We start from the raw sequence: 27,606 nt of genomic DNA, 5'->3' as shown, positions 1-27,606 counted from the left end.
TGTGGGAGAGCTAAGAACAATGCACTCAGTTGATAGACTGGATGTGCTCTCAGCTTCTGAGAGCCTGGAAACTCGATCTATAGACGGGTCCCAGAGGGCAGAGCCAAATAAAGGCAGATGGAGAACACAGCTTTCTTGGGAACTGGCTTTCCACTGTTCTGAGGCAAAAATACATTCACTCTATAGCACCCTGAATCAGTTTTCCAAAATATGGTGCTCTGTCCTTGTTTGCCAGTGTCTAAAAATAAGTCCTTGTCATATTTTTATTCTTTTTGTCTTAAAGTCATCCAACCAGCCTTGCTTGCAGAATATTAATTGCAGTGAAGCAGAAACCAGGAGATTACATTGAAACTGCTTTTGTGCAGAGCTCCATTCCTTAAGATGAATATCTTGTTGCCCCCAAGCTAGACTCCCTTTTCTCTCTGATGATGCTCCTTGCCATCTCTTTAGGCTGGTCGTTAGAGTGCCAAATTCTAGCCTAGGGTTGTGACAGGGATTGAATGCTCTGTCCTAAGTGGGCTAGTGGGTAGGCCATTGGGATAGCATGTGTTACTAATTAACTTAATACTGCCCTGCCACATACTGTTTAAATTTACATTGCCTTTACTCTATCTGTTCTGCCCATGCATTAAACCTTTCATCCAGTACTTCTCATATAAAACTAAGCATTATTCATGCATGAAGCACTAAGCGTTCATTATTGGAATATACAAACAATTCAAAGAAAAGTTAACAATAACTGTATCCTATACACATCAGGGCTGGGGCACTATTGTCACATAAAAGTGAAAGTCACTCAGTCGTGCCCGACTCTTTGCGACCCCATGGACTATACAGTCCATGGAATTCTCCAGGCCAGAATACTGGAGTGGGTAGCCTTTCCCTTCTCCAGGGGATCTTCCCAACCCAGGGATCGAACCCAGGTCTCCCGCATTGCAGGTGGATTCTTTACCAGCTGAGCCACAAGGGAAGCCCATTGTCATATAAAAGAAGTAACCACACATGTAAACCCACGGCTGATTCATGTCAATGTATGGCAAAAACTATTACAATATTGTAAAGTAATTAGCCCCCAACTAAAATAAATAAATTTATTTAAAAAAAAAAAAGAAAGAAAAAAAAAAAAAGAAGTAACCATATTTGACTCTGAATTTGTAGAACACTCTGAAACCCAATTTCTAAGTGAAAAGAAACCCTAAAATGCAATGAATTAGTATCAAGACCTGAGTTGAATTCTAGTCCAAGCCCAGATACATGCTGGTTATTTGTGGTAATTTACCTTGCCTCTATTTCTTAGTGTCTCCAACTATAAAAACAGAAGTGATTTACCTACTCTTTATTTCAGAAAATTGTTGTGAGAATGACTTGGGATGACCTGAAAAATAAATGAGGTCCTTGAACAAAGCACAATAAAGGTACAATTAGTTGAACTGCTATTGTGGGGTCAAACAGAACAATTCAATTAAAAGACACAGCTGTTTGATTGAGAACATTCTTAATTTTATTTTCTTTAATTTTATAAAATACATTTTGTAAGATAAGTTTCTAAAAGTTTATCCTTTATGCATGTTAAAATTGAAATTCTATATCAGAAATGAAGGAAACACTTTCAGTTGATTAACTCTCTTCGTGTGTATATATGTGTGTATGTATACATAGAAAGTTTTCAGGGAAGGGTTGGTTATTTGTTATATTATTAAATCAAAACAAAACACAAGGTATGGATTACTTCACTTTCCTTGATCTTGATTGGTTTCTTACAGAACCTTTTCCATCTGCTCCCTATATGCAGCCTGGAAGCTTATATTGTATACTTTGCTGAAAACAAATATCAAGTGTTTTTTTTGGTAACGATTTTACATCTCCTTAAACGTTGTTGAAACCACTTTGGGGGAGAAAACAAAACCACTCTTTACATCAAAAGAGCTGCCTACAGTCATACCTGTAAAATCTTTCCCTTAATAAAGACCAATCAGCTTTTTATTTTTTAACCCAACATTAAAACCCAAACACAGAAAAGGAAGACTGAAACCTGGAAGCTATTCGGGTTTCAAACTCTTTCCCCCTTTCCTTTTCCATGGAACCTTACCAATAGAATAGCTAATGGCTGGTGCATTTAGTTATGTGATCTGCACCAAGAGAGAATAACCTGTATGTTAAAACTGACTCTTTAACACACCAGGGCAACATTACTAAATCAAATTATCTCCCACCACCTAGAAAGGACAATCAGATAGATTACTCAAATTGAGATTCAAATTCACCAAATCTGTTTCTGCAAAGAACGGAATCATTGGTCAAAAATCCTAATAGATACAAGAACTAGCCAATTTTACATATCATTTGTGTTGTTTAATGTCCAATTTTCATTTGTTAAAGAATCATAATCAAAGAATCATTCTCCAGACCTTTCTGGTACAACCCCAAACAAGTGATAGACAAGCTGTAAAATATGAAATGTGCATCATTCTGAAACAAATCAAGATCTTCAAATCACCTGCTATGACTGAATGGCTAATACCCCATGAAAAGAGCACCATTGTGAAGATATGACAGAGGCCAAAGTACACAACTAATTAACAGAAAGAAGACATGCTATCCAAAGAGTTATCTATCCTGTGTCTACCAGAGGGCTGGCTCAGTTTACACCGTTAGCCACTAGCAACTGCTGCTCCTTAGGCCAGTCTTTTTTTCATATGAACTAGTTTCTATCCTCAGCTCCTTGGAAACCACAGGGTTGTCATGGTAGCTGTTATCAGGGAGAAGGGAGTAAGAAGATGCTGACTACACCCTGTTTCTCTTCTCTAACGAGGTATAAGGCCAAGCGCCCCCTTTGTCTACACAAACACTATGCTCCCTTATGCTATAAGTAAGGTTGGCTGAGTTAGGGCTTAAATAGTCCATCGCCATCAGGGTCAGTGCTCTCTTTCTATGGGTGAAAGATCCTTGCGTTGACCCCCTTCTCCCAGCTGCAATAGGTAGATTTGGGCAAATGCTCTTATTGTTTTGCTGGCATTCTTTTTTTTTCTTCTCTCTTCAGTGGTACTAGGGAGACTGGAGTGAGTTCTCGGTTTTGTACACCAAAGAGAATATATTTGGCTCCCAAGATGGCAACGGGGACAGGTGCCTCCCTTCTCTCTACCTGAACATCTTTCTTTCCACTTTGTTTTCATCAGTGGAAGTGCCCTTTGAGAAGAAAACACTTCCTGGTCCTCAGGAGATGCTTGAAAATTGAATGAGAGCCTCCATTTCTTTGTGACTTGCAGTTGGGGAGTCACCATCTTTAAGCATTTCCCATTTCTAGCAGGAACCAGCTATGAAGCAAAATGACTAAAAGAGGTACGTAAGAGGGGAGAATCCGCAGAGACATTAATCACCATGAGACTCTCCTTTCTTGTTACACTCGTCAAGTAAGAAGAGGGCCAGTCAGTGGCAAAGGCAAAGAGTTAACATGGGAGACGCAGCACTGTAGGCTGTGTGGTTAGAGCCTCGCTATTAGAGAAAGGGAAATTTCTACAGGAGATCAGAACTTGGTGCCTCGGCCCATGAGTTTCAGGACGGCAAAGTTATAAGTGGCAGCAATCATGAAGGTGAGCTGTAGGGAAGAGAAGAGAGAAGACTAGTGAGAGTAGAAAAGGCAGCTCTCCCTCTTCCAATCCTTTTGGGAATGAGGAAGGGTTGAAATAAAATCACAGGTAAATAAAGAAAAAAATATTCTGCACAAAGGAGCACATTCAGGCTTTTGCCCTGTATACTTGACTAGAAGTCCTCCATGAGACAGGCCCAGAGAATCAACTCGACAAGGATTTTTTCCACATCTCTGCTGTGCCCAGCACTGAGTTTTCCTCAGGGAAGTGAACAATACCTGGGCTCTGCCATCATCATATCTGTATGTCTGAGTGACCTAGACTTCCTGTAGAGGCCTAGCCCCACTGTGCAGCACAACCTTCTCCCGCTTAATACAGCCATTTATTTCACAAGATGAGCAACAACTCAACTCTGGAGAAAACCCTCAGCAGTGGGATCCAGGAGTGCTGCAAGCTGATCCTGGGCAGATCAACACTTATTCAGTACCCCGCATTCTTAATAATGAAGGCACGACATTGACACTGTGCCATAACACCATCAATAATAACAATTCTAATAATGTTAAGAGATCCTTCCAGTATTTTCAGGAGAGTAACTAAATCCCTTGGAAGGCATCCAAGATGGATTCCTATTTATGGTATATAGAATTCCAGGCTACAAAAAATCACGTTTAGTAAGGTTTCAGTGTTCTTGTCACTGATCTGACCAGGATGTGTTAAGAATTAACGATTATTTCTGACTGCAAAGCACTTGGCAATGTTACATGCTCTGTAAATGCTATATCTTATTATTCTTTTTTAAATTATGTATGTATGTATGTATTTGGCTGTGCCAGGCCTTAGTTGCAATAAATGGGATCTTTGATCTTTGTTGCAGCTTGTAGAATCTTTAGTAACAGCATGTGAACTCTTAGTTGTGGCATGTGGTATCTAGTTCCCTGATCAGGGATCGAACCCAGGTCCCTTGTGTTGGGAGCTCAGAGTCTTAGCCACTGAAGACCCAGGGAAGTCCCAATATCTTATTTCTTGACCGCAAATCTCTTTCCTCCTCTTCCCTCACATCACTTTGCTTGTTCCTATCTCATTTTTGAAAATTTTCTGCCTTGCCAACCCAAAGTAGAAGGACATAGTCTCTATACTCTGCCATTTCTGCCCAGGAGCTTCTCTCCAGCATTTCAAGTTTAGAAGGAATCTATCTTTTACCTTTCAGTATAGCTGTCCCCAAGCTATCCCAGGACCATTTATTTGCTAAGATCATTCAAAGACAACTCACCAGGGAAACCAGTGTGGCTGCAGCTCCCACAAATGCAGCAATAAACAGATGGAAGGTCATTTGGAACTGTAAGAAAATGCAAAAGAACTGGGTCTTGCAACAGCAAAAATAAGCTGTGCTGTAGATTGTGAAGCACAACTTTCAGAAGGTGTTGATTTTTTGTGTGTGTTAATTTGGCATCTCTAACTAATTTGTCACATCTCAGAGTATAGGCCTCCCATCCTTCCATGTACCCATAGCACCCAGAACACAGAATACTCATAAAACAGTATAGTCCTCCCAAATAATCAACTGGTTCCCCACGGTTGTGCCTGGGATCCCAAAACATTTTGCTTACAAAGAAATAGTTTACCACTTTCTTCCTTCCTTTCATTCCCCTGCTGCATTTGTGCATAATACCCATTTTCAATACAGTGTTTTCCTTTTTCAAATGTACTTTCTTTTTAAATGAGACTGAGAAGTTCCAGAGGAAATGTGTGTTATAAAATCTATGAATATCTGTGCACAACCCATTTCCTTGATAAGGTTTTTAAGAATAAAAATGTTCACTTGGGGGATTTTGCCATTAAGCTCCATCTTTACCTAAAGCTACAAATTTCTCTTTTAAGAGAGGAAGCCTTAGAATGGAAGGTTTTCTCTGCTGTTTTTAGAAAACTAGATATTTTACCATGTATATGCTCACTGGCTCAGGCAATATTTCATAGAAGGCAATCTGCTAACTCAAAATCCAGCAAAGAGAAACTGTAGTCCTTAAAATCCAAGATGGGTAGAAATGTTATAGTTTTGGCCATTCCACTGTAAAATAACCCAATGGCTCACTCACCTCAGCTGTTTTGCAGATGGACAGAAGGTTGGAGCCACACACCTTGCCAGGGAAAGCATTCCATGGGAGAACACCTAAGTAACAGACAAATATCACAAGGTAAGCTTCACAGAGCTTTAGGGTTACATGGAGAACTTCTTCCATCTTTAATAATCTTGGCTGAAAAGTTGGGTCCTACTAATTATCAGGATTTTCTTTTCTAAAGATTTACTCAGAAAATAGAAGGTGGTATTGAACAGTTGCAAAATTTTCTGTTTGTTATTGAAATGGGCTGCTTCTGGTTTCAGAACAGTAGTCAACTAAGAGAGAGCAGTGCAAACAGCCAAGAAAACTCCCACCACTTCCAACAAGTTCACTTCTCAGGGAAGAAATCTCTCTGGTTTCAGTGGAGAGGGATTAATGAACTAAGATCCAAGCATCCATACTTCTTATTTCTCCCCATAATTACCACCCTCCTTAGCCTAAGAACCAAATATATCATGGAGTAGGAGAGCCAAGCCACCCTAACTCACCATACATTCTGGCATCAGCACAGAGAGTGCCTATACTTGCAGAGGTCTTGCTGGGGGAGGCAATAGACTGGCAGGTGGTCCAGGTGTTGAAGTAAATGTATACAGGCACAGCAGAGCAGGCAAACACCAGGAGCCACACAACGGTCAGGGCATAGGTGATGCCCACAAACTAAAACAATTGACATGGAGTGGTTAGAAATCAGTGTCAGCCTGCAGACATTGAAATGTAAACAAAGAGATCCTGGAATGGCATGTGCCAGACATGAAACCAGATTTCAGGGATCTCCGCCAAATGAAATTAGTAAGTGGGGCGCCTCTGCCAAATGTCATTGGCAGTATCTTATCTACTAGAGAACTGGCCCCAAGTAATGACGGGGAGGGGGAGAATGGGTGGGGGTTGGAGTGAGGAGGACCCCTGGGTTAGAAAGGCTTCGGGAGATTGTTTGGACAGATGATAAGGTGTGAAGAAATCAAAAGAGATCTTGAAAGAAAGTCGTGCCATTCAAATGCCTTAGGCTGAGCTTAGAAAATGTCCCTTGTCAAAGGACTTTGGATCCCTAGTTATTGAACAAAGCCAATAAGAGATTTCAATTTCCAATCCAAAAACCTTTCTAAGCCAACTGCTAGCCACAAAAGACAACAGCACAACCCCTAGATGTTCAGCCCCCAAATGGTCTTTAACTCTAGAGGCTGGAAACCAATATGTACCTCACTAGAAGCATAATAGCCCTCTGACAGATAAGGCCTTAAACATGCAGATCTATGCTAGTTCCCTCTGGGACCTTCAACAATGTAGGATCCCAGAATAGTATGGGTTCCATCTCAGAGTCAATTGCTCAATTTCTATGATCCACCCTCCCTCTCAGATCAGGAACCTACATCTCAATCCACTGAGTAGCATTTTAAATTCTTAGGCAGTCAGATCTACTCTTGTTGTGGTCCTAGCTAGGAGGGGATCAAAGAGGTACCAGTAGATGGCTTAGAAATGGTCTGATTGTATGAAGCACCCCACAGAACTCAGGCTCTCCCTTTTGAGATGAAATTTTCTAGGGACCTTTTGAAAAATGAGGCTAAGCCGGCTGGGCACCACGTTCTTCCTGACCTTCTCATTTGGCTGTAGCCATCAGGTCCTCACTCAGAAGCCAGGCCCCTAGAGAGGACCCAGCCTTGGGTGGGGATGAGGCCACAGACTCATGCCCAGTTGTCCCCCACCCCTTGTTATTGCCACAAAATCCTGAGGATGATCACCTTGTCGGGATGTCCTAGCCATTTTCCCAAACAATGACACACCCGCTCCAAAGAATGAGCTTGATGTTGGCCTCTGGAACCCCTCCCCTTCTGGCCCCCTGTTACCGTTGCGCTCAGGCCCTTGCCGCAGATGGTGGTCTTGTAGTCGCCAAAGATCTGCCTGACTGCGCCGGTGGTGTAGAAGCCCTCGGCCAGCAGGAGGGCCCCATAAAGGAAGAAGAAAGAGGCAGTTCCATAGATGACATACTGGAAAGCATGGATCCTGTGTTAACAGAAAACACAAAGCCAAAAAATCTTATGCATGGAGGACCCGGTTCCCTTGCTGCGTATGTCAGTTGGACTCTTGAGGAGGCTCCTAAACAAGGCTAGAGATGCTTTAGAGGAATCACTAGGTTCTTCCTCTAGGCTTCTACCCTGTACTTATTGAAGTAACTGGAGAAGGGAATGGCAACCCACTCCAGTATTCTTGCCTGGAGAATGCCATGGACAGAGGAGCCTGGCGGGCTCCAGTCCATAGGGTCACAAAGAGTCGGACACGACTGAGCAACTAACACTTATTGAAGTAAAAGAAGATGCTCCTCCCCCACATTTGGCTTACCCTGTGACCTGAAGAACTGGGGCCCTACTTTCATTGGTCTGACCCTTCAGAGATGCTCCCTCAGAGGAGAGAGGAGAGAGGAGCTAGGTAAGAAGGAGGACGGACGAAGGAAGTAGAGCCTAACTTGCTCTAGAAACAGGAGAGGCTTAGTATTGGGCTGGAGCACACTCAAGTGGTGTGGTGAAGTGAGAGCAGCAGCCGCACGCTGTCCAATCAGTGTGCCTCCCACGAGTTCTCTATATGGCCCACTGCAGAGGCTCCAACTCAGTCCATGTTAACCCTACCTAGCAGAAATGAGAACATGTGAGACAAAGCAAGGGCAGGGCTGGGGTGGGTGTGGTTAGGAGTGAGGTGGCAGGCAGGCAGACCTCCTCCCCTGAATGTGGCACTTCCCCTTCATTTAGGGCTTCAGATGTGCTATAGGTGGAATCTGCACACATATCAATGTGTGTATGTGGAATCTAGAAAAAATAGTACAGATGAACCTATTTGCAGGGCAGGAATAGAGACGTAAATGTACAGAACAGATGTGTGGACATAGAGTGGGGGGAGGGATGGATAAATTGGGAGATTGGGATTGACATATATATATACCGTGTGTGTGCTAAGTCGCTTCCATCGTGTCCAACTCTTTGCGACACTATGGACCATAGCCCACCAGGCTCCTCTGTCCATGGGATTTTCCAGGCAAGAATACTGTAGTGGGTAGCCACACCCTCCTCCAGGGGATCTTCCCAACTCAGGAATCGAACCTGCATCTCTTATGTCTCCTGCCTTGGCAGGCAGGTTCTTCACCACTAACACCACCTGGGAAGCCCCATATATATATTCACTTTCACTATATATACACTACCATGTGTAAAATAGATAGCTAGTGGGAAGCTGCTCTATTAGCACAGAGAGCTCACCTTTGTGTTCTCTGATGACCTAGATGGGTAGGATGGCGGGGGAGGGTAGGATGGTGGGGAAGGGTAGGATGGAGGTCCAAGAAGGAGGGATGATATGTAATATCATCAGCTATATGTAATAGCTGATTCACTTTGTTGTACAGCAGAAACTAACACAACATTGTAAAGCAACTATACCCCAATAAAAAATGTTTTTTAAAAAAGAAGGAAGACCCAGTAATTCTGTCTGGCTCCACGCCAGTCCCCTACTAGTCACTAAGGTACTGATGAGTTCCTTGTCTCCAAGATAGACAGGGTTGGTGGGGGAGAGTAGGTACTTACACATTGATAAGATACTCATAGTCCTGGTAGTTTTTGGAGAAATATGTCTCAATTAGCTTTTCTGTGCCAGTGAGTGCTTCATGTCCACAGCCACAGAATAGTGCCACCCCAAAGAAACACAATCCAGTGGCCACCAGGGAAGCAAAGGGGGCCCCTACGAGACATCTTGCACAGCACTCTAACAAGCCTGAAGAAGAAAGAGGGCAAACAGTCAGGGATGTACAATAAATAGCTCATCACTCACCTCTTTCTGCCAGCCCAGCCAGGCCCTGTGCTCATATGCATGGATGTGGAGGGGGGTCACCTCAGAGACCAAAAGCAGGAGACTCTAGAACCTCAGAATTTTGGAATGTGAGACTGACTCCCCCAAACCATATTTTGTTCCATTCTTGAAGACAAATCCTTACCTTGAATTCCCAAAATGTCTATGAGTTTTTGAATAATCAGTATTCAAGTAGGCCACTAGAAAGAGATGCTCTCATTCCCTCCTTTCTCCTCCTTCTGATTTGTTTGTTTTTGCCATTTATCAGCTTTTATGGAGTACTTACTATGTGCCCAGCATAGTGCTAGGTGTCATGTGGAGTGTGAACATATAAAAGACATAGACTCTGCCATGGGGACATTTTTGTCTATGGAGGAGAATGAGCTAGGTAGACCTGATATTTTCAACCAACAGTTTCAGGCAGCCTAGTAAATGGTTACAAAGGGTAAATGCCCTTCGAATTTCATAGAAATATTGATATTGTCAGACAAGATTTGACCCTTAAAGAGCATTTCAGGTGGGGAAACTCTGAAATTGCATGTTCCTGGGTATTTCTGAACATTGCATTTGCGGCACAGAATGCTTGATTCTTCTTAGTCTGGATGTCTGGAGAGCAATCCAAAGAAAGGAGGGAACTGGCAGAGGACAGGAGATGTTAATGGGAGGATGACTATTATTCACAGTAGTAAACATACAAGCTGAATGATTTGGGGACACTTTGCATGGCTGACTTGTCCCTACAGTTTGGCCAATGTCCCCACCCTTAGTCCTACCCTGGAGTTCTGTCAAAAAAAACTACAAAAAGACGTTATACAAAGTCAACAAAGCATGAAATGTCTTTCTGGCATGACAAAACACACTAGGGCCTGGGAATACAGGTGTCTTAAAGTGCTGAGACTCTGAAATTCCCCAGATCTGGTACCCCAGACCCCATGCCAGTGTTGCTGAGAAACAGGAAGGGCACGTAAGAAGTCACAGGTTCTGAGAGTAGTTGTGTGTCCCAAGTACAAGCCCTGAGCTCTAAGGTGTCATGTGGAGTGAAACAACAAATGTCCAGTAGATGATGGGGAAAGGTACCTTCTAGCCTCTTGGCCACAACCCCAAAAGGTGAAAGAAATGAAAATCTTCAGAAAAGAAGTTATATATACACTAATTTTATCCACCTATTCACATATCATATAGATACGATATATGAATTATTTTTGCATATATTATACGCATTGTTGTTGTTCAGTCACTGTTGTGTTTGACTCTTTGTGACCCCATGGACTGGAGCATGCCAGGCTTCCTTGTCCTACACTATCTCCCAGAGTTTGCACAGACTCATGTCCATTGAGTTGATGATGCCATCCAACCATCTCGTCCTCTGTCATCTTCTTCTCCTTCTGCCCTTAATGTTTTCCAGCATCAGGGTCTTTTCCAATGAGTCATCTCTACGCATCAAGTGGCCAAACTATTGGAGCTTCAGCATCAGTCCTTCCAATGAATATTCAGGGTTGATATACTATATGCATATATAAATTATTTGTGTGCATACACACACACAAATAAATAGCAAATGTGCCAAGAAGCTGCTATTTTGGGAAAGCATGCTGAAACTCCTTACACAAATAAAATGCATTGTATTGACTTTTAGATTTGAACTTTATCTAAAGCTCGTTTTTTTAATGCCAGGGACCAGGGGAATCCTTTGCCTGACTCTCTTAATATTAGTGCAGTTTCTTTTTAGCCCTGAGTGCTTGACCATCTGGTGATGTGCCTGGCTGAACTATGTCCATGTGAACAGATTCTAAAGGACCAACTTATCTCTATTGTGACAAAGCTGAGGTAGAGGCATTTGTCTGTGTTCTCAGGGCCACAGCGTGAGTGAGTCCTCTTACCCACTGTCCCCTAAAATGATAGCCCTTCCTTGGTGCTCAAAGAGCCTCTTCCTCAATATTCTTGTGTGTCACCCCAGAGATGAGGCACAGAAGCCCAAGTCAAGCAAAATAAGTAGCTAACATTCGAAGCAGAACTGCATTTCCTCCCTTCTCTAAGAACTGAAGGCCTGCTGTCAGAAAACTTGGCCTCTATGGGAAGCAATCAGTTTGTAGCTGCGCTGGTCTAAGTGGAGGCAGAGTTTACTTAATATGAATTGTGCTTGGTAATAGTGCCTCATTAGAGCTGGTGCATGGGGTGTGAGTGTGTGTGTGTGTGTATGTACGTTCCCACATGCACAAGCTTGTGCCAGAGCGGGGGCACATGCATGAATGCAAACATGCACATAAATGCATATATAAACCAGAGAGAAAAACACAGCACTTGAAACTGATTATTGTTCTCAGGAAACATTCAGATATCGATCTTCCTCTTTCTTAACAGGTCAAGATACTAGATGCATCTTGTAAGTCAAGAAAATGAGCTTGGAAATAAACAGTGCTGCCATTTTCCTTCTCTGCCTATCCAAAATCTTCCCCACTCCTAAACTCTTAGAATCTTCTAGTAAAGAAGGTCTCTGAAGCCTGAGGGTGGAGAGAGGGGAAGGTGCATGACCCCACTGTTCCCTCTCTCCCCAGCACAGGGTCAGGGCTTGGACAGAACCCTCCATAGCTCCCCTGGACAAAGAAGCCTTGTTTTTTCCCTGAGATCTCAGGAGCCTCATTGGTATTCTGCAGGGGCCTCCAGGCCTGGGGGTGGGAAGGGGGTCAGACCCAGGGAACAATGGAAGAACTGTTTGTTTAGCCCAGAGTAAGGAGAACCATCCTCCCTAGCAAGTGACCGTCCTGTGCCCACCGACTCACCCCACCTTTTTTATCCTGGAAAGGACTAAAATGGTGGTGCAGGTGAGATCAGGAATGAAAAAACTTGAACTCTTGCTAACGAAACAGAATTCCACTCTAAGTTTCAGCTGATGCCCCATCCAGGGTTGTAAAGATCAGGGGGGAAAACCTTGTTAGTCCATCTGATCCCTGTATCATCCAAATAATCAGAGAGTGTCATATATAGTGTTCTTACTGGGTGATAAAGGGCTCAGCCTTGGGAGCAACTCTGAATCATCCACTGATATTCTTTCTTCTTCAATCCATTTTTCCTCCATTTTCTTAGAGCTCAAATAACTTAGCACCCCCTTTTCTGCTCTACTGTCACTCGAAGTAAGGTACAAGAAAGACCTAGGCTTTAATGAGTCTCTAACATGGAGTTGAAATTAAATGGCCCTGAGTATATCTATCACTCTTCAGCTATAAATAGTTCGACAATATCAGTGTAAGGGCCAGATGTCCATCTCTTCACATTGAAGTGAAATGTTTGTTCTGGGGGCATTTAAGTTCAGCAGAAGTGAAGGATCTCTACCAGTCAGCCCAAGCAAAAAATCAAATCTTGGATTCCAACTGGGAAAAACTCAGAACATGCAAGAAACTGTGTCATCAAAGGAGTTTACAACCAAAACATTCTGAGAAAGGTTCACTGGGTTCCCTTTGATTTGGGGATGTGTGAACAATAACCTAAAGCCAAAAGGTCTCCATTTCAGAAGACTTCATGGTTGAAAAGGTACCGATTTGATTCAGAAAGGCCATGAGGGATTCTGTAGAAGTTCCTTGGCCTCTCAGGAGACATTCTTACATTTCCAGGCTAAGTATTGACTGCAACATGGTGGAGTTGGCAGAAAAGAACTATACAGCAAGCAATAATATTACCCAATGCAACTGAACTGAATTAAACCATCTGAACTTTTCTAAAGATTTTTATATAGATCATTTTTAAAGTCGTTACTGAATTGGTTATAATATATTGCTTCTATTTTATGTTTTTTGGGGGGGTTTGGCTCTTAAGGATGTGGGATCTTAGCTCCCTGACCAGGGATTGAACTTGTGTCGCTGCATTGGAAGGCAAAATCTTAACCACTGGACTGCCAGGGAAGTCCCTAAACCACCTGACTTTGATGAGAGATCACACAGAAAAATAATGACCTTCCCCAGGATTTTCCTTTTCATTCATTGGATTCAATACAATTATTAAGCATATGGCAATAACCTAGATAATGTGGGAAACAAAAGGGAACTATAAGGCCCTGTCCCTTCCTTCAAAGATCTTTCAGTCTCGTTGAGGAGAACAAACATATCTGCAAATCAATGACCAAAGCTACCTACAATCTAGTGTTAAAATGTGTATAACCAAGCCCTGTGGGCAAAATGTAAGCAAAGGGGAAATATTCAGTGTTGGCTAGATTTATCTGCGAACTCCCAAAACTAATTAATCTGTGATAGAACTTCAAGTCCTTCTCATTAATGCTCTTCACAGGAATCTGACAAGGATCAACAGGACTGCTGTGACTCTTGTCCAGATTTCTGTCTGTCCAAGGGACTGGGTTGATCCTGAAGCTGTCTCTTTAAGCAGGAGCCAAGAGCTCCCAAGCCCTCCCTCCTTTCCCATGCCCTGGGCACGCCTCAAGGACGAGCTCCATGATGGAAATTCAGTTTGAATCTGGGAACCCATCAAAGGGAGGAAAGGAAGGGCTTTCATCAGAAGGGATGATAGAAAGAGACCAATTGTGCCTTGCACAATTCCCAGCCTGTCCCTTGAATCCAGCTGACAAAGGGAGAGATAGAAGAACCCTATACAATAGAGCTAAACAACAGGCAGGCTCATTGAGTGAAAAACTGGCCCCATCTCTCTAAGTCTCTAATCTGAGCTACAGTCTTACCCTCCTCCCAGAACCCACCCCTTAACCTCACCCCATGAACAGAGGCCCACTTGATCAGGACCTATCGCAGTTGACAGGGCCAAGATGCTAGAGCAGCCGTGACTGGTACCAGGGATGGACGGGGATGAATGGGTGGGTTCTAGGAGTGAAACAACAATCATCAGGAGGTGCCAGAGACAAAGACTTTGGCTTCTGGCTTTATCCAGATCAGACAAAGCCCTGCTTATAATCTTGTCTTTCCTACATGAAATCAGCACTTAAACCACATTCAAGTGCTGGAAAGGGGCTCTGTAGCCACTGGGGCATGAAAATCCAAGCTTGCTAGATAGTCAACTCATGCAGACATAATTAAATAAAAATGAAGCTCAGCCTCTTCTTTGAAAAATATTATTATTACCATGGCAACAGCACCTGGACCACTTTGTTTCCTATATTCCCCACTCCTCCCCCAAACACACACACTCACACATGCACACATGCATGGGTACACACGTGCATTGATGTATGCCAACTTGTACCCAAACATTGGGATGCTGGGGTAGAGACTGGATTGTTAAACTCTATCCCTGACATGTTGTCTTCACTTTGCCCACTTCTGGGAAAGTGAAAGAGAAGCAACTGGCACTAAGCTGAGAGACGACAGTTTCCATACTTCATTCCTTAGCCCAGTCTCCCATCAGTTCCTCCTCTTCCCTTGGTTGCAGTGTGAAGCTGATCTGGGGAACCTTGTTCTCTTCCTTGGGATGTCACTGACTCCTTTCCAGAGCCCGGCCTGGCAGAAAGCTCAGAGGCCAGTGCAGAGCTGAGTGATCACCTTTAGGACCATTTTAAAATAACCAAGGGGTTTTTGATGAGAGTTTGACACTGGGCAGGCCCTGACAGTGGGAAGGAAAGGGAAAGCTACTCTATTCACCTGCCAAGGCTGCTGTTATCTTTCCCAATCAGTTTACTGCCATAACTTGATGTTTTCTGGCCCTGAAGTTCTGTGGGCAAGGAGGGCATTTCTACTGTTGCTTTCTTTCAACACCAAGAACCCTGGGGATGGTTTTCAAGGCTTCAAGGTAACACACAAAAAGGCAACAAGGGAAAAAGATGTCATTGGCTAGGGTTCTGTTTTCATGGGTTTGGAGACTCTATTTTCCCTCCTACCCATTTCTCAAGGGTTTCTTGGGTCTATTTACTACTCAGAGAGATTTGAGAGTGTAGTTCTAGTTGTCAGGTTATTGCGTAAATTTCTGGCTTTCCTTGCAGAGAGCCAGGGCAAAAGGCCCTTGAAGCAGAGCAGACCTTTCAATCTGCCTGGTTCTCCTCTGGCTCTGCTGGGCCGAGGTGAGGAGTGGGGTGGGGAAGGGTACATATGATCATTTTAGTCAGTGTCTCTAGGGAATGTAAGTGAATGTGCTGGTTTTCATCTGCTTTCTTTTTAGCTCCTGGCAATCTTGCAGCCTTCTTGCCATCATGATGGGATTCAGTTAGTCTTCAGGCATTTTGTAAAAACCTGGACCCCTGCTCTGCCTCCACACTTTTTGCCTAGGCTGCACTCATACTGTGAGCCAGCCAAAACTACACTGCTCAGCAAACAGCCACCTTTGGAGGGAAGCATCATAGTCTGGTTACCAGGGTAACAGCCACTGTTCTCAGACATCAGGCTTTGCAAGAGCCAATATTTTGCTGTTCAGTAATGGCATTGTGTTACTAAGCAGAGAATAATCAGCTACTGCTCTTTGGCTCTTTTCCAGTTCCATTGTTATCTGAAAGACTCATTTGGAACATCCCTCTCCCAAGTCGGGACAAGGTTTAATGAACTATCGTGTCCCCTGTAAACCTTTTGTGTGAACACTACAGAATTCCCTGTTCCTCCTCATTTCCGATCCTACTTGATTTTCTGTGGTGGAGGTAGTGAGCTTCCTGTTCCTGGGGATGATGAAGAAGAAGCTGTAGGAACATTGGAGAAGGGACTCCTGCACTGAGAATTAGTTCAGACAGCTTTTAAAGTCCCTTCCAGTCCAATCCCAGATTCTATGATATAATTTGTCTAGTGCAATAGTTAAACAGCAACATACTCCCTGTCAGAAGCAGTAGCAGTCCAGTACCTTGCTAGAGATGGTCTATTACTTACAAAGTATTTGAAATATCGATACTTTGCTATTGAATAACTGAGAACGTAATGGCTACTCCATCATGTGCACCTAGCCCAAGTATGGCTCACCCTCAGAATAAGAGAATAAGAGATCCCATACTCAGCTTTGACTGTGCCCTCATCTGCAATAATTTTCCCTGGAGGAAATCATCCAGCCTCTGTAACAGGAAACTGTCCCTATGGTCACCTGATTTTTCCTGCCTTTTCTTCAGGGCTTTTACTCCCTAAGGAAGTAGTATTCAGCATCCTTCTTTACTCCCTCTCTGTTTTTGATTCACAACCTACCCAATCCACTGCCCTGACTTCAGGTAAGGTTCTTGACATTATCTAGGACAGGAATTGAGTTCTTGCAATATTCACCTCTCATCTGGCCCCACTCAACTGGACAATTGACAATTCTTACCCAAGTGCACAAAGTACATGCAAAGAAAGCTCAATCACTTCAGGAAGAATAAGAAGACAGCCTGTACATGCATTGTTGTATAATAATTAGTAGTATTATTATTTACAACTGTTATAGAGTTTCCCCATTTTCAAAGGACTCCCACATCATTATTTTTTATTTTTATAACCCTGAAAGTAGACAAAGCAATTATCATTATCCCTATTTTCCAGATGATGAAGTAGTAATTCATAGCAAACTACCCAATGTCACGAAGTTCCTAAGTAGCAGATCTGGGATTCGAACCTCATTATGTTCACTTCTAGTCCAGTGCTCGTGTCTTCTTAATTGTCCTGCCTGAAAACATGCCTCAAGAGCTCTCTCAGTGTTTCAGGATGAAACAACCTAAAAACTGACACCAGCCTAATATAATTGAAAACCCATCTCCATAGATGTTTTTGGAACCTTCTGGGTAATACATTTGATGGTGAATACGCAGGACAGTTGATTCTCATTTCATTTAGGACACATTCAAGCTGTTGCTCTTGTTTGCTAAATGTGAGCAATGTCTACATGTTTCTGTGGCCTCCTGTATGGACAAAAATCCTTGTGTTCTGTACACCTTGCACTGAGTGGACACTACAAGAGACCAGACCATGTAGCTTCTCTCTATGGAGATGCCCTCAGGACTCAACCAAGTCAGCAAGAGCCCTAAGCTCCCAGTAGCCTCCTTGTCATGCCCTCAGGAAGGCTAAGTCTGTAATATTTGCTAGATATGTGTGTGCACACACACACAGCCCTACCCATATCTCTTCCTTATGGTAAAGCCATTGAGGACTTTATTTTCATTTCCTGAACTTGAGATCAGCCTCCTCAGCCATGACCAAGCCTGAATCCATGTCACCCAATTTCATTCTGATGCCCCACAGGGTCCAAATTTTGTTTCAAGGAAGCAGTCATTTTGTACAGCTGAGAGCCAGCCAACATTAGTTGCCTCCAGCAGAACCAAGGATGTCAGCTGACCAGGCCATTACCAGTACATGGGAACCAGGGGAAAAAAGAAGGTAGAGGGAAGTAAGGGGGTAGGAGGACACATGACCACATCCAGCCCTCCAGGCACGCTCTCCAAGGACCTGTGGGACTCTCCACGTGCCGCTGGAGTTCTTTGGCAATAAAGCATCATTCTCAGTACAGCAGAGAAGGAGTTAATCTAATTGCGTGCTAAGGAATGAAAAAGAAAACAAGTGCCAGAACACAATTCATTTCAACCATTAGAAACTCCGAACCCCAAAGTTCTTGCAAATTCCTATACTCTGGCTTGAATCTTCCAATCTAAAGTTTTTGAAACTCACCCATGTCTTTGGGACTCTGACTCCAATGGTAGCCGGCTGGCTAGTCTGTTTGTTCAGCTGGAAGGATCCTGGTCTCTCCAGTCTCCTTCTTCGGTCCTTTACTTTTTCTCTCTGAGTATCTTTGTCCTCTTCTCCTGCAATGAAAAGGGCTTTCTGATTGACAGCCAACCCCCTTAAAGGGACAGGCCCACTTTCCTCCTCCTCTCCTCCTCCCCTTCTCCTCCCCTTGTCCCCACCTCCTCAGGGATACTCCCTTCTCCAAGACCTCCATCTTCTCTTTCTGCTTTTCAGTGCCAATTGTCTCTTTTTCTTTTTTTCTTCCCCCCCTCCCCCCGCTAAGGCTTGCCTATGTGGAATTTCACTTCCCTGCAGAGACATCTGGAAATGTGGTTTGGGGGTAGAAATAAAAGAAAGAGGTCCTGCAAGCTTCCAACTGATCCTTGGGTCTCTTTTGGTATGGGATGTGGCAGCGTAAGTGTCAAAGGCCATGAAGGTGGTAGCCCTGGTGAGGCAGTCAGGGTCAAAACCCTAGATGTGACCTCCTAGTCCTTCTAACTCTGCCCCAACACCACCCCCCACGCCTAGCTGCCCTTGACCCTATCCACCTTTACCCTCCCCCACCGCTCTAGAAAACATGAGCTTTTCCCAACCCCTCCCATTCCAGTTTTAGAAACACAATGGAGGCAAAAAAAATTGTCTTTTAAAAATAATTTCCTCCCAATCCTTCTTGGTTTCCACTGAATGAGGACAAAACACAAGCTGTTGATTCCTCGAACAGATTTTGACCAAAGCTGGAGAAAGCTAGAATTGTAATCATTTTATAGACAGGATAACGGAGACCCAGGGAGGGGACAAGAAGACATGCTGTGTAAGTTCACAGAACAGGCTGAAGAAAAAGTGAGAGTTGGGGATGTGGGTGATTTCCATGGAAGGCAACTGACTTTGACAGAAGAACACAATCTGGGAATTAGGTAGTCAATGCCCCACCCTCAGAAGAGAGTGTCATGAGAGAGCTGTATCCAGGGTGATGAGAGACAAGGAGTGGGTTGAGGTAAAGCCGTGGTTGCCAGTGAGGCTGGAGGGAAGGGGAAAGAAATATGGTCCTTGCCTCAGAGAAAGAAGCATGAAGAAAAATAGCCAAATCAAGGAAATAATAATATACAAAATCTACTGATAGTTATTTCTAAAGACTGTGAAGGTATTTGAGTGCCCAGGACTAGGTGGGATTCGCGGATGGAAGGTTTTCTAAAAGAACTGAATCGTAACCAGTGTCTATCAAACTGCTTGTTTGTGTTCCCTAGCCCTTCAGGAGCCTCAGAGAGACACAACCCTCTTGACTTTGAGTTCTGCATCCTCCCATGGATGGCCTTTGAGGAAACTGGTTGACATATAAGTGGAGGATTACCCTACGACTCCAGGGAAGTAACGTATGCCCTCCCTTTCTAATTTTCCCCATGGCTTTGCCTTGGTGTAAGAAAGGAGAGGAAGGAGGTATTGAACAGAGCCTAGAATCTTTCTATGAGGGGAGAGAGGCAAAATTGTGTCTTACAGTTTTCTCTTTGGGATGAGACCTTGGTCACATTTCTGGCTTGGGCTCTGCTGTTAGGAAATGGGTGAGTCTTCTGCAAATGCCTCTGTGGGTACCCCAGGTTCCTGAGTCCTTCCATAGTTGAGCAGAGGATCTAGAACTTTAGAGCCTCTGCTCTTATACCAGCCCCAAGGAGAAAGGATCTCTGTAAATGCTGCTCCTTTGGCAGAACCGTATAATAGTGGTTTTCCGGAGCAGGCCAGACTAAGGCCATACGACTGATGGCAGACGGTCCCAAGATCTCTGACCTCACCAGCCCTGTTCTCCAGCCATGGACTCTGCCTGCTGTGGGACTGTGCCAACAATTAACTTCTGGATGGTTGTTGTCAAGAGAATGGCTCTGGAGGAGAGGGAGGACCAAAATCAAGAAGTCACCAAATGTGTGCCTTTCGCTTCTCAGATGGCAGGAGCTGAGTCCAAACTTCAAGGCCTCTGACTGATATGATGAGGGAGATGGTTTTTCACAGCTTGAATAGATGAGACACTTCTACACGCAAGGGAAATCACTCAGCCTGGGTGTCTCACAAATCTGCCCCTGGACTCCTACCAGCAGCCCTGGGGACTGCTAAGCTATTGGGAAGAAAAGATGTGCTCCTGATAAAGTCACAGAGACCAGTTGTTCAACTACATTCCCCTTAACACCCGTTTCTCTTCTCCTTTCCTTCAGCTCTCTTGCCTCACTGTTCATTTTGGCTTCTCCCCAGGCCTCAATCTCTCAGTGTCTCTGTTTCTCCAGCTCTGTCACTGCTTCTCTCTGTCTCTCTCTTTCGCTCATCACACTCCTTGATGGAGCATGTCTTCCTGTGTCTCCCTTGTTCTTATGCCTGGGATGGTAAAGGGGCTCAGCTGGGTGACTGCGTCATGTTCACTGTCCCCAGTGCCTTAAGGTTCCCACCTCTCCAGGATCTAGTATGTCACAGTGGCTCTGCAGGGCCTGACACTCTACCTCAGCTGCCACTCACCACTCTTCTCCTGAGTCTTTCCCACAGCTCTTATAGGGTTTTTTCCCTCCGTGCCCAGGTGGGCTTTTTTGTTTTTAATCTATCCAACTCCACATATTTCTGTGATTCTGTTTCCAGTGGTTCTGCAGGCAAAATGTTCTCCAGAGTCCAGCTGGATCCCTGGCAGTGCCCAGGGATTCCGCTAGAGGGCAGTACCAGTCTTCTTGGTGGTAGCCTGCCGCCTGCACTGGTGCCTGTGGGAACAATCTAGGATTGTATGAAACTCATAAACAGGTTGCTTCATGCACTTCTGATGGTACCTCCAAAGATCTGGGCCTCCTTGATCATCACTTGCTTCGGTCATGCAGCTTTCTTGCAAATAACTCCAAATGCTTAGATAAAACATCCCCCCTCTGCTGTGTGATCACACAGTACCAGCTTCTTGAAAGCCATGGGGCAAGAGGGTTCTCTTTTCTCCATTATACAAACCAAATTCTGAAATTCAAGGAAGTCCAGTGAATTTCTCCCAGGAAACTAAATAAGGGCTCAAGTACCCAATCTGGTGAGCCACTTCTCCGTGTCCACATAAAAGATCATAAAGGGGAACAGAGAAGGCACAGTATCAGTGAAAGCTTGAACTCACCTACTAACACTGGGGCTTCTGGAGCTGAGGTTTTGCTTTTCCTCCCCAAGATAATGTCTTCCCAGACCAAATTTTAAAAGGCAAGTGGCTTATTCTTACAGCTTTTCTGGCCCTGGCACCGAGGCTGCTTGGCAGGCAATATATCCTATGCACTTGTGGCTGGGCTTCCCTGGTGACTCAGCAGTAAAGAATTTGCCCTTCTCCTGCAGGAGATGCAGGTTCGATCCCTGGATCAGGAAGATACCCTGGAGAAGGAAATGGCAACCCACTCCAGTATTCTTGCCTGGGAAATTCCATGGACACAGGAGCCTGGCAGGCTACAGTCCAGGGGGTCGTAAAGAGCCAGACAAGACTGAGAGACTAAACAACAACAAAAGCACCTGTGACTAGAACTTTCCACACCCAACTTCATGCCGATTGCCTTGACCTTGCCTTTCTGGCCAAGAGAACTGAGGGCCAGAGATGTCACATACATTGAGCTGGCATGGAGTAGGAGGAAATGGGGGGTGGGCGGTGAGCTGGATGTGCATTTGTGAGGGGGAGATGCCCATAGTTTAGGATACAGTGAAGGGTAGTCTGGAAGCCAGAACAATCAGATGAATAAACTCAGGAAACAAGTGTCTGGGGAGCATCAAACAGCTACTAGCAACATGGAGAAATCAGTTGTCCACATAATCCACCTTCACAAACATGAAAACTCACCCAGCCTTGGCACAGTGGTCCCTGCAGAGTGCTGTATGTTTGATACAATCTCTGAGTGCAGCAGAAACACTACTACTATCCTTGGCTGTCAGATACTCACCTAACTTCTGAGGATGAATGTTATTTGTTACAGTTTGCTGATGGGGTACAGACACAGCTTTCCCAACACCACCCAGGAAGTAAGGGACAGAGCCACTTCTAAAGTATGCCTCTCCAAACTCTGACAGCCTTAGAAGTTGTTTGGAAAATTGTTTTGCTCAAAAAAGATGTCTGCACAGAAAGCTTCTGGCCTGAATAAGAACAGCCAGGGGGAACATGGACAGGTTTCCGGCTGCTATGGCTGGAGTCTCCAACCCTTTGTACTTCTCAGGCTAAGAAGAGGGCCCACGTTAGAACTCCAGGCAGGGCAAGTTACATGAACTTTGTAGATCAGTGGGATTCAAAATCAATCACTAAGGATTAGTTAATACTAAGAACTTTCTTATACTTGTTAGGTGTGATAATAGCATGGTTGTTGTTTAGTTGCTCAGCCATGTTCAACTCTTTGTGATCCCATGGACTGCAGCCCACCAGGCTCCTCGGTCCACGGGGATTCTCCAGGCAAGAATACTGGAATGGGTTGCCATGCCCTCCTCCAGGGAATCTTTCCAACCTAAGGATTGAACTCGTGCCTCCTGCATTGCAGGTGGATTCTTTACCACTGAGCCACCAGGGAAGCCCCTAGTAGCATGGTAATTATGTTTTGGGAAAGAATCTTTTAGCAGTTAGAGATGCATAGCCAGATACTTACAGGTGAAATGTCATGATGCTTGGGATTTTTTTCCTCCCCCACAAAATTATAGTTAGATGAAATAACATTAGCTAAATGCTGAAAACTACTGAAGCTGGATGATGGGGACATGTACGTTCATTATACTATTTTCTCTACTTTGTGTATGGTTAAGTTTGAGGTCAGAAAAGAGGAGTCATTACGGTTAAGACTGAAACAAACTCGGGGGAAAAAAGAGAACATTTTCAAGAGTGATCTCTGCTATTCCTGGGAGGATTCATACAACCTGATACGAGTAAGAAGGAGACTTTTCACTCTGCACTTTTGTGTGATGGGAATTTGCACAATCAGCCTTTGGTATCCTCAGGTTCACAACCTTGGATTCAACCACTGTGAATGGTTGAATACATGGGTGTGGAAACCGTGGATACTGGGGGCTGAGGGATGACTGTGGGACTGGGGCATTCACAGATTTCGGTATCTGTGCGGGTCCTAGAACCAGTCACCTGCAGATACCAAGGGACAATTGTAATTATATGCATGCCTTAGTGTTTCTATTGAAAATCTCATTTGAAATGTGCTTCACGCAGATTGAGGGACAGAAGTCTGCAGGCCCCTTGAATCTGCTCCATTGATGCTAGGAGATCCCAAAAGAGAAGTCCTCGCCATGACAAGTTTACCAGCCCCCACTCTCCCCACACCACCCAAGCTGCCTGTGTTTCCAAAACACTGACCTATTCTGAAACACGGGCTGCCTCCAGCTGCAGGAGAGGACCCCCAGGAGCCCCTTCTGAGGCACAGTTGGAGGAGAAAGAAGGATTGCTCTTGCCTGCTCCCCATGGGAAGAGAAGACGTGAGCCCTTGAATGAGAGAAAGTTCCTTAGGTCAAGAGGCTACTCCCTCGCCTTCCAGAGGAATAAGGCCCCTCCTTGCCTCTCTGCTGGCCCCAAGAACAGTGAGGCCTATGCCTGCAGTGGAAGCCACCCCCTCAGGCAGATTCTCAGGCTTCCTCCTTTCAAAGTTGCTGCCCAGGATGCCAGAAATATGATTCCGCCCCCTCCATCATCATCATCATCATCATCATCACCATCATCATCATCAAAGCTGACTGCCCCTTCAGAGAAGCCAGGTCAAGCCCTTCAGCCCTGGCTGCTTGGCCGGTTCAAAGGAGTCAACAGCACCTGTAACAACAGAGGTGGGCTGTACCAACATCTCAACCCAAAGCCTCGCTCCTGTGGAGCACACTGTCTACCCTCGAGGCTGGGATGCCTTCCTTAAGGAACTGTGACAGCATCCAGGATGGAGAGGAAGGGGAGCCTCAGTTATCCCTGCTAAGAACATACTCTGCAAAGAGAGAAAGTGTTAGGCACTCAGTTGTGTCCGACTCTTTGCGACCCCATGCACTGTAGCCTGCCAGGCTCCTCTGTCCCTAGGATTCTCCAGGCAAGAATACTGGAGTGGGTTGCCATGCCCTCCTCCTTCAGGGGATCTTCCTGACCCAGGGATCCAACTGGGGTCTCCTGCATTGCAGGCAGATTCTTCACTGTCTGAGCCACCAGGGATCTATGTTTCCTACATACTCCAGGTAAGCACAGATCATGGGGCCAGAACTTAGAGAAGATGCCTCACACAGGGAGACCCGTCTGCCCCAGCTGAGGCTTGCTTTCCACCTCCTCCTCCCCATCGCTGGCTGAGCCTGGGCAGCTGCTCTCCCCACCAGCATGGGCTCCTCCTGCCACTGAGTAGCACGTGGCAGGTGCTGGGCCATGGGGAGCCCCCACCCCCAATCACTCTCCCAACCCCCCACTTAGGAACTCCATTGCTGTGGGATTTTCTGTGACCACTGGGAGGGCCCAGGGGCACAGGGTCCTGGAGCTGAGGCTGTGCACGGGCTCCGTGGAGCTGCTGCCCCTCCCCCAGCCCCCAAAGCAAGGAGGGTTTTTTTAAATTTATTTATTTTTAATTGCAGGATAATTGCTTTACAATATTGTGCTGGTTTCTGCCCTACATCAACATGAATCAGCCATAGGTATGCGTGCATCCCCAGCAGGGAGGGGTTAATGCCCTCCTCCATCCTGGCTTGCCCCTTCCTAGGCTGTAGATACCCTGGCCCTTGGAGAGAACCAGGTTCTTTTTTTAAGTACAGTTAGTCCAAAACCATAAAGTCTAAGAAGCAATTTCCCCAGAGGACCCTCCAAAGAGGGTTTTACATGCTCCTTGGGTTATCCTTGAAAATCCTTCAAATTTTCTAAAGCGCTGCAATTATTTCCACAGGCTGAATCCAGCAGTTCTTGGAAGAGTTTCAAAGGATAGAGTGGCAGCAGCTTCCCTTAGCCTCTGCTTCCTCCCTGCAGCACAAACCTTCAGGAAGGAAAGCAAATCCTCCCTGGTTTGTCCTCTCTACCCTGGCTATACTGCAGCTGCCCAGCCACAGAAGCTCTGTTCAATGCTCAGCCCATGGAGACACCCTCCAAGGAGCTGGCTTAGAGAGTGCCACTGAGCCTATGCTACAAGCCTAGAGAGCCAGCCAATAGGACTCTTCATTCTGGGGCAAGAGCTCCCCAGCTGTCCTCAAATTTCCCCCAAAAAGGATCATGAAATTAGCTGGGGGATGCTGGGGATAGGCTGGCTGTCCCAATTAAATCTCAGTTTGGAGAACGTGGCTAGTCCTGGGAGTAGCAGTCCTCTCTCTGTTAATAACTAAACAAGAAGGAAGTTAATAGAATTGCAGCATGAAGGATTTTAGCAAGATACCAAGGAGGCCTTCCAGATGATCGGAGCTCTCTAATCATAGAGAGCTGATTAATAACATAGACTCTGAAGTCAGACACACCTGGGCTTTAGTAGCAGCTCCACTAAATACCAGTTCTGTGACTTTGGGCAATTCAACCTCTCTGGGTTTCCAATTTTTCATTCCAAAAAGGTACAATAATAATAGTGAGTTATTGAGAAGATTACACAAGATAATGAACATCAAATACTTACCACAGTGCCTATGTTAAGGTGTAATAATAACAATAATAACCAGGAGAAGTGACAGATTATTTTTGGAAGAGTTTAGTAAGCATTAAGCAAACAAAGTCTGAACTTAAATGATCTCTAGAACCAACACCTTTCAGATCCAGGATTCCTAGACTTCCCTGGAACCTGTTCATCTTTTAAATGGACTCAAGGAACTATGCCAAGAAGAAATACTGAGATTCACTCAACAGTTCAGCCACGTGCTCCCGTAGGTATGATCCTCACCAGGATGGCCAACTGTCTTCATTTGCCAAAAAGCAAGAGGTTTCCCGAGATGTGGAAATTTCCATGCTAACCTTGGGTAAACCCCAGGCAAACCAAGACAACTTGGTCAACCTGCATCAGCACTCCCACCCATGCATGGCCATAAGCATGATCCTTGAAGCAGTTCCCTCGAAGGCTGTGCAAAACAGCCTGTGTCAATTTCCCAATGCTGAAGCTGCTAAATAGGAAATTCCAAAAGCTCCCCACCCTACTTTCCTCTACTGTCTAATATATCATGCCCAGGCAAGTAAGCTTGCCAGATAAAATACTCGATGCCTAGTTAAATTTGAATTTCAGATAAACCACAAAAAAATTTTTAGGGTAAGTATGTTCCCAGTCACTATTTGGGATATACTTATACTAAAGAATGTGTTTACTGTTTGTCTATTGGAAAGTCAGATTTAACTGGGTGCCCTGTATTTTTATTTGCTAATTCTGGCAACCCTATAAGCCAGGGCAATCTTCCATGGCAAGTCAAGCTGGCTTCTGGGGAGGGAGCCAGGGAACTTGCTAGGGAGACCTCATAAAACAAATCACAGTTCCCTATGGACACACCTTCTACTCTGCATTTTGGCCTCCAATTCCTTTATCTTGTGAGCCTTACCAGAGCCCCTGAGCCATGCCTGGTGCTAGGGAAGATCACTAGGGGCAAGGCTAGATGTGATGGAGGCCAAGGTGGGCTGCACAGTGCAGGGATCAGGGGTTTGGATTCACATCACACCTCAGCTTAGGACACAGCACAATAATAATAATAGTGTTTGTTGTCAGTACTTAAGGCCTAACCTTTCTCCTGTTTATCTACCTTCTCTCCTATCCTGGGGAATACAGAGTAATGGGAGGATTTCTGGACACAGGCCTTGCCTGAGGGGATTTACAGGTTCATCTGGAAAACATATTAGAGATATTAACCAAATGGAGACTCAGACACAACTAACAGTGAGCATCGACCTATGCTTGGCCTGCCCTATGTGTGCACAGAAGCCATTATCAACACAGGATCAGCCTGTCCTTTCAAACTCAGATAAAATTGGCTCCAGCTCCCATACCACCCTTTATCAGGAAAGCCCAGTGTCTTCCCCAAGATTTCTGTGAATTCTAAGGGAGCTCAAACTCCCATGGCCAATTCTGGTTCTGAATTTGGGCTCCTAACGAACTTTGATTCACCCCAGTTCATCTTCCATAGCAACTCCTTGCTTTCTATTTTTTGTCACAGCAGATTGGGAATGCTGTTTTTCTTTCTGGATTTTTGTGAAAAACCACTCACATAAAGGATTTGTACAAGTAACCAAATTTATCAAGGTTGGGTAGATGGATGGGACATACAGTGATACAAGCTATTAAAAAGTGATAACTAGACATTCCTGTATTTAAAAGTCCTTGACTACATTGCTACTTGGAATTTCTTTGCAAACTCCATCCTCCTGCCATGCATCCACTCTCGCTCCTTTCTCCCTTCTCTCACTTCCTCTTTTTTCTTCTCTCCCACTTCCAAATATTTATTCATATTTATTTCTTACAAAGAGTAATTTAGTTACGTATGTGTTGTCTTCCAGTCCTTTCCATCAGTTTCTCCTTCCCCGAAACTGACATA

The 27,606-nt window shown here is 44.7% G+C and overlaps 1 protein-coding gene across 2 annotated transcripts; it reads right to left on the bottom strand.

Annotated features, from left to right (window-relative positions):
• Nucleotides 1-1,478: 1,478 nt before the first annotated feature.
• On the bottom strand, nt 1,479-18,200 carry PLP1 (proteolipid protein 1). 2 transcript variants are annotated; one of them, XM_081566372.1, is made up of 7 exons: nt 18,088-18,200; nt 9,271-9,457; nt 7,444-7,705; nt 6,196-6,364; nt 5,684-5,757; nt 4,861-4,926; nt 1,479-3,595 (listed from the first exon to the last, which is right to left on the bottom strand). In XM_081566372.1, the coding sequence occupies exons 1-7, from the start codon at nt 18,089-18,091 to the stop codon at nt 3,524-3,526; spliced, it is 834 nt and encodes a 277-aa protein (XP_081422498.1). In that variant the 5' UTR covers nt 18,092-18,200; the 3' UTR covers nt 1,479-3,523. The 2 variants fall into 2 exon arrangements, with proteins under 2 accessions (XP_081422498.1, XP_081422499.1); XM_081566373.1 differs by having other exon boundaries at nt 7,549-7,705.
• Nucleotides 18,201-27,606: the final 9,406 nt, after the last annotated feature.

Source organism: Giraffa tippelskirchi, chromosome X (assembly GCF_054371585.1).
Source record: "Giraffa tippelskirchi isolate mGirTip1 chromosome X, T2T-mGirTip1v1.2.pri, whole genome shotgun sequence".
NCBI lineage: Eukaryota > Metazoa > Chordata > Mammalia > Artiodactyla > Giraffidae > Giraffa > Giraffa tippelskirchi.
Note: the sequence above shows the minus strand (reverse complement) of the source record. Positions and strands in the feature narration are given on the sequence as shown.